Raw genomic sequence first — 13,254 nt, forward strand, 5'->3', positions numbered from 1 at the left:
TCTCCAAGACCTTACTGCCCTAGAGCTCACTTGTTTCTCCATAGCGGCGTACCTTGAGAAGGGCGACTACGACAAGTGTATCGACGCATGTCAAAAGGCTGTCGACCAGGGCCGTGAGGTAAATGCAATGTTGGGTTTCTGTTTGCTGCGATGTTCATGTCTTCACCGCAGATCCGAGCCGACTACAAACTCGTAGCGAAAGCTCTCGGCCGCATCGGTACCGCCTACTTCAGGAAGAACGACTTTCAAGAAGCCATCCGTTTCTACCAAAAATCTCTCACCGAGCACCGCACCCCCGACATCCTTAACAAGCTCAAGGAGGCCGAGAAGGCCAAAGCCGAGGCCGAGCGCCTCGCCTACATCGACCCGGAGAAGGCGTCCGTCGCGCGGGAGGAGGGCAACCAGTGCTTCAAGAACGGCGACTTCCCCGGCGCGGTCAAAGCATATACGGAGGCGATCAAGCGCGACCCGAACGACCCGCGCGGGTACAACAACCGCGCGAACGCGTACACGAAGCTTGCCGCGCTGCCCGAGGCGCTCAAGGACGCTGAGAAGGCGATCGAGGTCGACCCGAGCTTCGTGAAGGCGTACATCCGCAAAAGCCACGTGTTGTTCGTGATGAAGGACTACGTCAAGGCCATCGAGGCTATCCAGCAGGCCGAGGACCACGATACGGACCACAAGCACAAGGCTGAGATACAGGCGCAGATGATCAAGTGCCAGCAGGCGATGTATTCTGAGCGCGCGGGTGAGAGTGAGGAGGAGGTTCTCCAGAGAGCCATGAGGGATCCTGAGGTTGCAGTAAGTCATTATACCGGATTGTCCTCTTACCTTGCTCTTATGCTTACTCTGTTTCTCTAGGGCATCATGAATGATCCCGTCATGCAGTCAATATTGCAGCAGGCTCAGTCGGATCCTGCGGCATTACAAGACCACATGAAGAACCCGATGATCCGGCAGAAGATTATGAAGTTGGTCGCCGCGGGTATTATCAAGACACGGTAATCTCTGCGGCCATGGGCATTGTCAATGGAATGGAGCGTCGCATACCACTTGGTCTACCCGCATATATTGTATCTATAGTTTCATGTAATAATAAAGCATCAATGCTAGCAGAAAATGCATTTGATTGTCGGTCTGACCACACAAAGTTACGTTCATAATATTTACAACCATTCAGCCCAACGATTCTTCCTGAAAGAGGTCAACGCATGGTGCCAGGCTCAGGCGGTAGCCCAGTCCCAGTCCAGATAGCCAGCGGTTCTAAAGATACCCACACACTTGTTCTCCAGTTCCTTCCTTCGATGCCCTTCTACATCATCCTGCACTTCTCGCCATACCCTGACGTTCTCATGCACCTCTCGGGGTTTGCTGAAACCTACGACCGTAGGAACGTCCTTCGCACGACGGAGCGCATAGCCCACCGCAATGTTGACTAATCCGCCATCCCATTCAGCGCACTGCTTGTTGGCCTCCTCGATTGCACCGCGCAAAGGCTCCGGGGCGGGATGCCATATTGGTGGCGAGGGCGTCAACAAGCCCATGCTCAGCGGGGATGCGGTGAGCACGTTTCGAATTTGAGCGCGGTCGCGGAAGTGAGGGATGAATTCGCTGTAAGTTGCGTTCTGGAGACAGAGGTGCGAATAGGAGAGGATGATATCCAACGGCTCATATGGCGGCGTGTGGAGCACCAACAAGGCCAGACGCAGGAGTGTGGGAAGCGGGAAACCTAAGACTGGTTGGCATGTTGCGAGGAAGGATGGGTGTATGCGCATACCTGAGATACCGATATTCCTGATGAGACCCTCTTGCTTCAACTTGCGTAGTTCACCAATAGCGTCAAGAATCTTTTGATCGCCTTCGCCCCAAATCTTTCCTTCCTCGCCCTCCAGCAGACCATAGGCAGCTTTGTCTTCTTTCAGAGCAGTCGCATGGTTTCCGGTGCTTTTCGAGGCAACCTTCGTGCAGACAAATTCCACATCGTGCAGATACACAGCGTCCAGATAGCCTGTATGTAAGCGCGCGAGACTCCTGAGGATACCTGTGCGGATCGTTGCAGGGGAGTAGTCAAACCCATCTTGGCCGGGGCTATAACGCCCGCACTTCGTGATCTTCGGGGGAAGGTTAGCATGCAAACAGGGACGCCCATGACATCACTTATTACCAGCTTGTAGGAAGTGCGGGGGAACTCCGGCTGTAAGGCTTTCAGGACAGTTCCCAGTACAATCTCAGAGTTGCCATAGTATGGTGCAGTATCAAAGACATTGATTCCATATCTGCCTGATTCATCAGCTACAGCCTACACCTCATTTGCGCAACTTACCGCAAAGCTAGCCTCACCGTTCTGAACGGTATATCTGATGTGAGAAATTCATCGGTATTGTAGTGGTATGAGAAGGTCGCTGCTCCAAACACCAGTTCTGGTGAACCCAGCGGCCCAAGTTCACGCTCCGCAGAATTCAACACCTTATGACAGAGACTGTTCATCGACAGTACTTACAAAGGAGGAGCCTGGCACCGGTTTGTCTTCATCCCCGTCAGGAATAGAATCGAGAGGAGGTAGAGTGAACACAGGCTCAGGAGCGTCTAGAGTCACAGTCATCTGTGGCGTAGGGAATAGCGGCACGAACCTGGGGATCACTGCTGATATACCAGTGCACGGGATCGATGGACCGGATCGGCCCTCGAAGGGTGTCACGCAATAATAACGCCTTAGCGTGACGTACTGAGGCCAAGTAAAAGAATCACATTCGGTTCAGGAGTACAATAGACATTCCTGATGCCTAAACTGTGATTAGGAGTAGGATAGCCACTACAACTTCTCGCGCTTCCAGCTGAGCGGAAGGTTTAATACCCATGGGCTAGTTTACGTGGATGCGAGGCGTACCTCTTGTCGAATTGCTGATTGACGCTCATCAGCTTGACATTCTCGTCAGGCTTAATGTCATTCCATGGTGTAGGGTTAGACTTGGTCCAGACGACTAAAGAACGGTATGTCAAAACCCAAAGCTGTGAGACTACAGTGACCTACCAGTAGGACCCATCGCAAGCCTGGTAAGGTACCACGCTCCGCCGACAACTACAGTGCCGATAATGGCGTATCTATCTGCATAGTTAGACACAATAAAGTTAGCTGTTCGTGCTCATACATAGGGATGGCCTAGCAAACGCATACGTTAGCATGATTCGCCACCCTTGGGGAATAGACTGACCTCGATGGCGAACCAGTTCTGCATGAAAGTCTTGCGGGGCCTAACCGCGTTGGGGCGCGCTCCGACGGGCATCGTAAATAGGGATGAGGATGTTCAGAGAGTCTGTGTCTTGATGGTCTCTTTCAACGTCGCAGCGGGTAGTCTCGACAAGCCTCGTGGGGGACATTACGCGACTTTTCACACGGTTGAACTCGGGTAAAGCCGGGCACGTCAATTGTCATAGAAGTCAGTAATTCCAAGATATAGCGCAAGAACATCGAAAGCATGACAGCAGCCTCATAGCAAACTCGAAAGCGTCCAGACACCAACAGGTGTTGCTCTCTCTACTAATACAGATAAACAATGTATATACACTGTGGACATACCAGCCCAGAGCATCAAGCCGCATGGGCGGCGCCTCAGGTATACGTGCATAAATAATGCTGTGAAGAACAAAACGTGTCCGAGCCCACAAAGCTACACCACCCCTTTGAGCAGGGATACGAAAGCCGGCCGATAAATTGAAACTGGAGGCATAGGAAGGGGACGAGACCTTTATCTGCGGATCAAAGGTTGAGGACGCCGCCACTTCGCAACTTTAGCTTCCTCTCCTCCTCCATACGAGCTCTAAGAGCTTCCAGTTGCTTCTCTTTCGACACGAAGCCCCTTTCCTTCCGTCCAGTACTCATAGCTGGCACATTGTCCGAATGATCCGGTAACAACGGGCTGTCGGAATTACATCGAGGGCTCCAGGGCAGTCCAGACGCACTGATGAAGTTGGTAAGAAGGGAAAGTCGTGGCGAAAACAGGCTAGAAGGTACAGAGGGAGAGGTAGTCGTGGAACACTGCTTTGAACCGTCGCAAGTCGGAGAGGTATCAGTGGGTAATTGATAGGAAAGGCTTGAGTTGGTCATGTCAGACGGGCCCGGTTGGAAGAATGAGCATTCATCGCATGACCTGGAAGGCGCGCCCGCGACAACACTCACTAAATCATAACAAAGACACAGAAGAGTAAGCATGCGCACTAATGGACGACTTGAGGCAAGGCAAACCGGTCGAACCATTTGAACCATTTGGCTTCGCCTTTGCAGTAGAGGAGCCCTGCCGTGCCAGCGAATGAGGTATGAATGTAACAGGCGTCATACATCTCGACCGAGTAGGAGTCCCGATCCTAGTAGGGGACGGGCTTGATGGAGATCTATGGGGTATGCATGAGGGCATTACTCCGCCACGCTTGCTCGGAGGAGTGAAGTATCGAAGAGAACCAGATACACTGATGGGATATTCCGGTACAGCAGGCTTAGGGGGGCTGGCCTTCGTTGCGAGAGGGATTGCGCTAGGTATCCTGGTGGACCTAGGTATACCCGATGGCGTTGATACCTTCCTAAGTAGCGACGGCGGCGATCTGGTGGACTGATCGGTGGGTTGCTGAACAGACTCCTGTGACACCCTCTGCTGGGGAAAAGTGAACGGAGCAGGCTCGGCTCCATCTGCCTCGTGGAAGCAGGGCGCAGAGAATGAAGGCGCTTCATCTGCCTTCGACGGTGGAGAGAAAGTAAACCTGATGCCGCCCTCTACCTCTTCGCCTTCTATTTCACTTGCTGCGTCCTCGTCCGTCTGCTTCTCATTATGTTCCTCGGATTCATCTTCCTCATAAAGGACATCAAGTTTGAAAGTCTCCTCCGAGACAACGGTACCAACATCAAGTTTGAAAGTCTCCTCCGAGACAACGGTACCAACATCCGAAGGCAGCAAGAAAGGGGGAAGATCGTCATCCTCAATACCGAGAGTAAACGAGCTTGAGAATGCGCCCTTGTCGCTCTGAACGCCTGATGACGACAAGGGGGGAGATGCATCGAGATCTTCCAAGCAACCGAAGAAACGGTCGACGGAGTCTTTCCTGCGGGACACCTGAACTTGAGGACCTTTAGGGAACGTCCATGCCTTGGACAGTGAATTGCGACGGCTGTGTGTTGGCCTGACGGGTTCATCAAAGACAGGAGACGGAGACGGCGATGGCAAAGGTGAAGGGCTAGCAGAAAGGACAACACGCGAGATTGTGGAGGCAGTAGGGACGTCGATTGTTAGGTCCCTGACGGAGCGACGCAACTCTTCAAAGGAGCCCACGGAGGAACCGTCGGGACTCTCGAGGCTGACGTCCGACTCATTCTCTTCCTCATACCTAGCAAGTTCATCATCGTGGTCTTCGTCCTCCTCTGCGACAGCTTTCAGAATCTTCTCGTTGCGAAACGAAGTCTCATCGACAGATTCCACGTCAGTGAATGAACTCTCGGAACCCACCGACATAAAACCGAAGCTTCGGTTGCGCAGGGGAGTCACCTTGAATTCGAAAGAATTGGGTGTCGGCGTCGCCAGCAGGCCCGCGTTCTCCAATTCTCGCTCATATGCTTCCCTCTTCGACCTCTCTTGCGCTAGCTCCGCTTGGAGAGCAGCAATCTCCGCAGGGTACTTGCGAGATTGCTCGACTTCTTGCTCCAGTCGCTCGCACTTGCCTTGCAGAGCCTCAAGCTCTTGCTTGGCAGCAGAATACCTTTCCTGACTTTCCTCCACCAAGACGCGCTGCGCAGTCAATTCCCTCTCCAAAGAGCTCTTTTCAACCTGCAGGAGGCCAACGCGCTCTCTAGCAACCCAAGCCTCGCGTCTCTCCATGTCGACTCTGTTGGCAAGGACACCAACCTGTTTGTCCAAGTCACTGACTCGGACCCTCCAACCATCCACATCCTTCTTGAGTTCGTCTCGTTCTGCTTTGAGATCTGCCACAAGCTGCAGTATCTCATCGCTAGGTTCTGAACTGCTGATTGATACCGACGTCGATATATCGGAGGCGTAAGACGTGCGACGAGACCGAGGACGAGCTGACAGGGCACGCTCAAGATCCTCGATCCTGGCGAGCAATGCTGAATGCTGCTTCACGAGGAAGTGCTGCTCGCTAGAAGACAGTGGCTCTCGAGCCAGGTCACTATCTGTACTGGATGCAGAGTACCGATATCGGCTAGATGTCGACGTCGGTGTCATCTCAGGGGTTGGGAGAGAGGCCGCTGCACAGCGAGGGGAGTCGGAGGAGATATATGAGATACTGCTGCGCCTCGCTAGGACAGTTGCAGGCGACATCGAACGTCTGCGCTCTACGTCAGAATTTAATGAATTGCATTTAGAAGCTGAAGTCGGCTATGAAGACAAAAACATGTCAATAAAAGCAACGCCAGAAGACTATCAGATCGACTGACATCGTGGGTGCTCTGATTATCTTTTCCTTCGCTAAGGGCGGGATTGGCCAGAGTAAGGGACTTCAATCCTGTTGATCGTGGAGTAGAGACTGGTGTCGGCAGATTGCCGCTCGTGTAGCTGACAACGGCATCTGGCGTCAGTGACAGAGGGCGCAGACTGAGACCAACCGGGCGGTGACGAGCTGGGGCTGGAGACGGGGTAATAACGGAGATAGTGACTGGACGGACTTCGCAAGCCTGCGCATCTGCCTCTCTTGAGGTGAGGGAAGCAACCTCTCCGACCTCCTCTTCCTCCTCTTCTTCCTCTTCCAGGAGAGTATCGAGCTGATCCTTTGTAGACGAAGACGGGAAGGTTGATTTGCCGAACGAATCACGTTTACCAACGAGGCTATTGATACCTCCCCCAAATCCCATCCCTGGTCCAGGAGGAAACGAGGGCTTGCTCGCTTCAAGGCACAGCACCGTTAAAACTATCCCCTTACTTTTTGATACGAGAAGAACTCACGGAATTCAAATATCCGTCTCTCAATTTCGGGGGTTCCAAGCTCAGGTATCTCTACCTTGGAATAATCGCCGACAGACGACTTGCCCTCCAGTGCCCAGAGCGCTTGTCTACGGACAGAGTCCTTGTCGCCGAGATTGATGTTGTCTTCCGCGATTGAGGGCGGCAAGTCAGACAGAGCCTTACCCATGACTTCCGCTGACTCTCTGCGGGTAGATACAGAGGACTGTCGCCGGTGATGTGAGGTGGGCCGGGAAGTGGGTCGCTTGGAGGGCCCTACGGGGTGTGTAACAGAAGTGGGGGACATATCGTTCATAAATTTGACAGAAGTAGATGAAGTGGAAACAGAAATGGCAGACAAAGAAGAGATAGAAGTGTTGCGAGAACGTGGGCGTCCATGGAAAGACCTGGGCCGGGATGAAGCCACGGGGGCCTTTCCCAGACGGAAGGAATCAAACTACAAGGTGTTCAGTGATCCCATCCAGACGCAGCCAGAATCGTGACGCACCCGCTTCTTTTCGACAAGATCAAGCTGGCCTTGCGTCGTGTCATCAACTGCATGCATAATGTCCATAGTGAAATGTGATTTTCTTGATTTTCTCGGGTGGATATTGCCAATCCAGAAAGAGCGTAGGAACCTTGAAGAGAGCGACTGGGGTAAAGAGAGGACGGGACCGTAGGCACGGCTTGGGACCCTGTTAGCAGGACAGCGTGCGTGATGGCAGACAGCAAGGGAAACTCGAACTGTTGAACCAACACAAATAGGCTGCGGAGAACGCCGACCGCCACTGCCGGATTAATTAAGGATCAGGTGGCGTGTCTATCCCGGGACCCTCATCTGCTCAATTATTGCGGGGCTCCGTACGCATCCATGTGAGACGTTAAGAGCACGCTGTATTTCCCAGCTCGAGACCACCCATCTTCCCAATCATCCAAGTGATTTCTTCTGTCTTACGAACTGATAATGCCCGCCCCCTCCGATAACTTGAAGCTGGTAGCCGAGGAGACCGTTATATTTGTCTGTGATATTCAAACCAAGTTCCGTGCGTGCGTGCAACTCCCAGAGCCCGTGATAGATGTAACTAACCGCCAATGTACTCTACCGCCCATTCCCAATAGAAAGTGCAATTTACGGATACCATGAGCTGATAACGACAGTCAACAAAGTTCTGAAAATAGCCAAGGTACTATTCGCTATCCCTATGAATAGTAACTACCCCAGATCCCTTGAAACTTGCGTAGGTACTGCAAATCCCTGTGGTAGTCACGGAGCAGAACCCAAAAGGTCCCCGTCTGTTCTTTATGCCGTGTTCGGAGCCAAATCCTGATCCTTCCTACCAGCACTTGGACCGACCGCCCCGGAATTGGCTTTGGGTTCTTTAGGGCCGTTATACCTGGCGAATGTCCCAAAGACCCTGTTTTCTATGGTCACGGCGGAGGTAAAGGACCTCCTTAAACCTCGTGGCTTCAAATGTGTCATCATCGTAGGAATAGAGGTGAGTACGGCTATGACATCTGCGCCCAGCCTGCCCACTGAGTGCTTCGTAAATGGAGTCCCATGTATGCGTACTGCAGACGACGTTAGACCTTCTATCGCTAGGCTACAAAGTATACATTGTCGCAGATGCAGTGTCCAGCTGCAACAAGGTGGAAGTGCCCATTGCACTCGCCAGGATGAGGCAAGTCGGCGCGTACATATCGACCAGCGAGAGTGCAGTATTCGAACTCATGGGTGAGCTCTCGTCTGACTTCGACACTCTGCATGCGTGCACGACTAACAGCCATGGGAAATAGCGGACTCTGGGAAGCCACAGTTCAAAGCTTTTTCCGCTATTATCAAGGAAGACAAAGAAACCACCGGGAACGCCTTGCGAAAGCTCCGTCCGACTTTTGCCAGTAATTTATAGTAACACTGTCTGAATACATGGTTAAGATACCCGCATGCCTGTCGCTCATCGCACAATTGAGTTGTGTACAGCAGTCCATCGGCTTCGGATATCGAGTCCCACACTGCGCAAGTGCATTTCCTGGTGGTGGAACCCTCTGGGTGTAAACCCAACAGCCATTGGCAGCGGGGCTAAGAAGACAGCGAGTCTCTGACGGAAGCCGGTCAAAACCAACGCTCCACCAGAAAAAGAAAGGGTGTACATAGCAGCTGTGGATATGTAGTCTATGTTAGAATTTTAGAAATGCAGCGTTCGCGCGTGGCCAGGACGCGCCGCGTGCCACTGCCACATCCGGCAGCTTGCTCTCTCTGCTCTTGCATCACAGCAGTCATTCAATTTCTCCGTCCGGTCTTACGCTCGCTGAAGTCATCCTCGTAAACATTTATCAACTCCTCTGAGCGCCCTTATCTCAACTCGTACTGCTGTCGCACAATCGCCCTTGCTCATTTGCAGAAGACCCGTCCCACAGCCACATCATGTTTGGCAAGTTAGTGCACCTAGGGTTCGATGCTCTCCTCATTAGCGCTTTCCTCGCTGGTGTAAAGCGCAATACTGGTTTAACGTCTGTGTCTTGGTCTGTGTTATCCGGGAAGAAGCCAACTAGTCCTGACTGTCTCCATATCAGACCCGCCCTGCACCAGGTACCTAACAAGGATGTACGACGTGAGACCACTTCTTTCCTGTACACCTTGAAAGTTGTTCTTTTGATACTGATGAAGGTCCTTGACAGAGTTGCTGAGGTCGTATCTGGAAGCCGGTAGGTCATCATACGTCCTTATACGCGATCGGCTTCCTGAGTAGACCCAGGGGAATACATCTTTGATTTCGCAGTGGTTGTCTTCGGGGTACGTGCCTTTCATGCTCACCCTCCCGATGCATCTTTCCAACCGGCGATATAACGAACACAGAGGTCCTCCTCTTTTGAACGGAAGTAGGGTCCCATGGATACGGATACGACCACGCAGTACTATACCATTTTTACATGTAATGTGAGTGCCTCGCATACGCATCCTTGCCTCAACACTGACGCGCTTGACTGTCAGTCTGTATTTATAGACTCTAAATATCATAGTCAGACAAGGCACTTCATCCCAATAGCAGCTCGATGAGACAGGCTCATGCGAATCAACCCAGGAAGTTGAAGGCAAAGAAATGTAGCACAATGGATCCTAGAGCGAAGTCTGCAAAAGCTCTGAGAGTACATTCCAGCAGACGAGCGACCACATCAATCAAGTGTAAGCAGTTCCATAAGGAAACACGCGTACCGCTCTGGGGATACGTCTTTGAACTCTCCTCTATTCTCTGGGTTGACTTGGGACCGCAGCGACGCAGTCAGGACGAATTGGCCAACGCAGCTGCCGAACCTGCTCGAGCGCATCTCAGCTCACTGTCAACCCTTCTCACATGGGACGCGCTTCTAAACGTCACTCCTACACGTACCCTGCTAGGAAAGCGTTGAAAGGGAAGTTGGTCACGAGTATACAGTACAGGAATTGCGCTATGCCAGAGAGCATGAGGAACACCAGGAAAGTGTCGATGAGCTTCAGGCGGGATGGTGTTGTATCGTTATAGGCTTTCCATAATGAATGAATGGCGCTATTGTCTGCTGGAGACGTAGAAGTCGCTGGTGCTTTGGGAGGGGCCATGAAGGACGCTGCGGTCTACGTGGAGGAGGCTTGTGGTATGGAGCCAAACAAAGCCGCCGCGTAGGCCAAACAAACTCGCCGCGTCGGGAAATATCGAAAACTTGGACACGGGTCGGCTTGGTCCTCTTGGTCGTCTGCTTGTTCCTTCGACGGGGCTCCCTTCTGCATACCATGAGCACCAGCCTACGAATAGTACGCTCAAGTCTGCGAGCAGCTTGGAGAAGGCAGAGTTCTAGGGTGCTCGTTCGGCACGCTCACACCAGGAAATCATTACCTTACCCGATAGAAGGAGGTCTCGGAGAGTTCCTGAATCCCAAAGCATTGAGAACTCTTGCCGTTGAATATCAGGAAGGCTTGCTGAACAGGTTGAACGAGGAGACACGAGGTAAGCTGTGTCATTCCGCCATAGCAGTGACTTCTCTGAGGGATTGTACGTTCCCGTACGTATCTGAACAGGCACCTCTCACGAAAACAAAAGTGTGGTGCAGACCATCATTGAGACATCATGGGACAGGAGTCAAGTCATAGCCTATAATTATGCCAGCGAAGCGTTGAATAACAGCTTCTTCTTGGAATCTTTGGTATGTGTCCTACATCGTGTCTGGCAGGTCGTGCTCACCATTGTGGGAGTAGACACCCTCTACCAAGGATGCCCATGAGTCAAATATCAATGCTGACTTGCTACGGAGGATCAACCGGCAAATAGGGTCGCTCACTCAACTCAAATCTATTGTCTCTGCCCATGCACTTGGGATGTTTTCATCAGGTTGGGTCTGGTTGGTGGCGGACCAGAGTGGTGCACTGGGCGCGATCTCAACATTCGGGACTGGAACATTGCTAGTACGCAGCAGGCACCAGATGGGAGGAGAAGATGATAGGATTGTTTTGGGCACCGTACTGGACAGGTTCTCCCAGAAACAGACCAGCTCAAGGCCCTCTGGCGAGCCTAATGTATCCTCACCGGCCAGTACCTCCACGGCTCCTGCATCCCCCACCTCTGGCGTTTCCTCGTCCTCATCTCCTCTAAACCCCCCAATGCATACTCGGTCGTTGCACACGTCAGTGACTCGTTCACAAGAATCCTTCCCAACCCCGGCCGGGTTGTTAGACTCGGTTGCCGCTTACGCAAGCATTGGGGACGAACCACGGGTGTCATACAACCGAGCTCCGCAGGATCTCGACGACCGATTAGGGGAGACATTATACCCCCTTTTCTGTGTCAGTGTGCACGAGCGTTCCTGGATGAGCGGCGGGTATGGGGTTTGGGGCAAGGAAGAGTACATGAAGAGGTTTTGGTCGGTCTTGAACTGGAAGAAGGTTTCCGAGCGGTACATGGCAGTGGCGGGCTCTTTCACGACGATGCCTTAGGGCGAGATACCCTGTGCCGGCCTATAGCCCACACTGCTCTGCCTTCCTTGTTTCTACACTGCAGCAGTATTAACTGCCTAATCTGCGACCCCATGTCGACATGCACTAATGTCAAAAGTATCGCTGTGTTCCGATTTCCCTGCTAAGTAACACCAGAACGTGCGGAGAATATATCATTATATGACGATCAGGCCGCCATGTCCACTATAACGGTATGCACTCAGACTAAGTAGCTGCGGCTGTAAGGGCCGCGTGTCACTGTGAAGGTCCTGAGAGCAAACGTCAAAGATCCTTCGAAGCTGCTGCAAGTATTTCAGGTACGTAAGCCCCGCATATGCTAGCATGCTGCGGTTTAGTGTTGAGGTTGTCTTCATCCTCACGTCTGCTATCGCCGCGGTTCAGGTGCCGCAGTTTGCAACTCCGATTCAGAGGAATTGAGCTGCCCGGAATTTCTACAGGGGCATATTACAGTCCCGGCCAAGCTAAGGAGCTTCTCATATACGAGAAGCAAGGGAAAGACCAGGCTCCTAGAACCATCCGTCTCCGCGTCCTCGATCCTCTCTCTCTGCTAGGGCATATGTGAAGATGTTATGTAATAGGGCTTATATAATGCAGCTTATTTATAGATGTGTTTCCTAATTAAGACGACTAGTGAGGATGAGGACGCTCTGAGACGGCTGGCCCAACTCGTCGTCCGAGGTTTTACCGGAATTATGTAAGGCAGCTAAGCGACTAACGACGCTTCGGTTTACTGCCGGTTTATCGACGTTCGTCGACTGCCCAATTCGGATTTTTGAAGTGGCTTTCTCGTCGCACCTCAGCTGCCTTTGTCCTCTGCTCGCACGCGCGTCGATGGTGGAGCATATGAATTCAGCATTAAATAGAAAGACACTGTCTGGTGTAGTAATAATACATAAGGAGTCTAAGGGTCTTTTGCTTTGTATTCTTGATGGATAGATTATTTTGAATACATTGGTAAAGGGCAAGCACCAGGCTCTTCAATGGAAAGTAGCCTGACACCTTATGACATGAGATATTATGTTCAATCTCATTTGATTTCGCTAAAGAGATGGAGACAGTAGCTTCTTGAATCTTGTAGTAAATAATTGTTCACTATTTTCTTTATTGATATGGGGGAGACTCGGCGGAAGTGCATGCAATCCACAACGCAGATGTAATACATTATTTTGTTATTAACAGCTTTATTGCCGTCCACGCGCGTGCGAGCAGAGGACAAAGGCAGCTCAGGTGCGACGAGAAAGCCGCTTCGAAAATCCGAATTGGGCAGTCGACGCGTCGTTAGTCGCTTAGCTGCCTTACATAATTCCGGTAAAACCTCGGACGACGAGTTGG

General features: G+C 52.0%; 7 protein-coding genes across 7 annotated transcripts; 3 read left to right on the top strand and 4 right to left on the bottom strand.

Annotated features, from left to right (window-relative positions):
• Nucleotides 1–1,223: 1,223 nt before the first annotated feature.
• Nucleotides 1,224–2,487, bottom strand: GLOTRDRAFT_33850 (Aldo/keto reductase; the record flags this gene model as incomplete). The annotated part of the gene is made up of 4 exons (XM_007863534.1): nt 1,224–1,729; nt 1,778–2,111; nt 2,165–2,276; nt 2,324–2,487. The coding sequence occupies 4 exons, from the start codon at nt 2,485–2,487 to the stop codon at nt 1,224–1,226; spliced, it is 1,116 nt and encodes a 371-aa protein (XP_007861725.1).
• Nucleotides 2,488–2,725: 238 nt separating this feature from the next.
• On the bottom strand, nt 2,726–3,311 carry GLOTRDRAFT_71003 (uncharacterized protein). The gene is made up of 5 exons (XM_007864279.1): nt 3,213–3,311; nt 3,150–3,160; nt 3,032–3,102; nt 2,888–2,981; nt 2,726–2,834 (listed from the first exon to the last, which is right to left on the bottom strand). The coding sequence occupies exons 1-5, from the start codon at nt 3,282–3,284 to the stop codon at nt 2,813–2,815; spliced, it is 270 nt and encodes an 89-aa protein (XP_007862470.1). The 5' UTR covers nt 3,285–3,311; the 3' UTR covers nt 2,726–2,812.
• Nucleotides 3,312–3,757: 446 nt separating this feature from the next.
• On the bottom strand, nt 3,758–7,671 carry GLOTRDRAFT_136359 (uncharacterized protein; the record flags this gene model as incomplete). The annotated part of the gene is made up of 5 exons (XM_007864280.1): nt 7,450–7,671; nt 6,945–7,398; nt 6,440–6,885; nt 4,244–6,380; nt 3,758–4,176 (listed from the first exon to the last, which is right to left on the bottom strand). Exons 1-5 carry the CDS (start codon nt 7,513–7,515, stop codon nt 3,758–3,760), a joined length of 3,522 nt encoding a protein of 1,173 aa, XP_007862471.1. The 5' UTR covers nt 7,516–7,671.
• A 123-nt stretch (nt 7,672–7,794) lies between these two features.
• GLOTRDRAFT_71004 (Isochorismatase hydrolase) lies at nt 7,795–8,943 on the top strand. The gene is made up of 6 exons (XM_007864281.1): nt 7,795–7,984; nt 8,061–8,125; nt 8,184–8,226; nt 8,283–8,437; nt 8,496–8,673; nt 8,736–8,943. The coding sequence occupies exons 1-6, from the start codon at nt 7,906–7,908 to the stop codon at nt 8,846–8,848; spliced, it is 633 nt and encodes a 210-aa protein (XP_007862472.1). The 5' UTR covers nt 7,795–7,905; the 3' UTR covers nt 8,849–8,943.
• A 261-nt stretch (nt 8,944–9,204) lies between these two features.
• GLOTRDRAFT_55567 (DUF1748-domain-containing protein) lies at nt 9,205–9,960 on the top strand. The gene is made up of 6 exons (XM_007863702.1): nt 9,205–9,449; nt 9,513–9,550; nt 9,618–9,644; nt 9,695–9,732; nt 9,796–9,876; nt 9,931–9,960. The coding sequence occupies exons 1-5, from the start codon at nt 9,364–9,366 to the stop codon at nt 9,820–9,822; spliced, it is 216 nt and encodes a 71-aa protein (XP_007861893.1). The 5' UTR covers nt 9,205–9,363; the 3' UTR covers nt 9,823–9,876; nt 9,931–9,960.
• Nucleotides 9,931–10,554, bottom strand: GLOTRDRAFT_109726 (defender against death DAD protein). The gene is made up of 3 exons (XM_007864282.1): nt 10,328–10,554; nt 10,153–10,251; nt 9,931–10,079 (listed from the first exon to the last, which is right to left on the bottom strand). The coding sequence occupies exons 1-3, from the start codon at nt 10,531–10,533 to the stop codon at nt 10,013–10,015; spliced, it is 372 nt and encodes a 123-aa protein (XP_007862473.1). The 5' UTR covers nt 10,534–10,554; the 3' UTR covers nt 9,931–10,012.
• A 98-nt stretch (nt 10,555–10,652) lies between these two features.
• On the top strand, nt 10,653–12,097 carry GLOTRDRAFT_114188 (uncharacterized protein). The gene is made up of 3 exons (XM_007864283.1): nt 10,653–10,918; nt 10,990–11,114; nt 11,167–12,097. Exons 1-3 carry the CDS (start codon nt 10,705–10,707, stop codon nt 11,899–11,901), a joined length of 1,074 nt encoding a protein of 357 aa, XP_007862474.1. The 5' UTR covers nt 10,653–10,704; the 3' UTR covers nt 11,902–12,097.
• Nucleotides 12,098–13,254: the final 1,157 nt, after the last annotated feature.

Source organism: Gloeophyllum trabeum (assembly GCF_000344685.1).
Source record: "Gloeophyllum trabeum ATCC 11539 unplaced genomic scaffold GLOTRscaffold_00002, whole genome shotgun sequence".
Classification (NCBI taxonomy): domain Eukaryota; kingdom Fungi; phylum Basidiomycota; class Agaricomycetes; order Gloeophyllales; family Gloeophyllaceae; genus Gloeophyllum; species Gloeophyllum trabeum.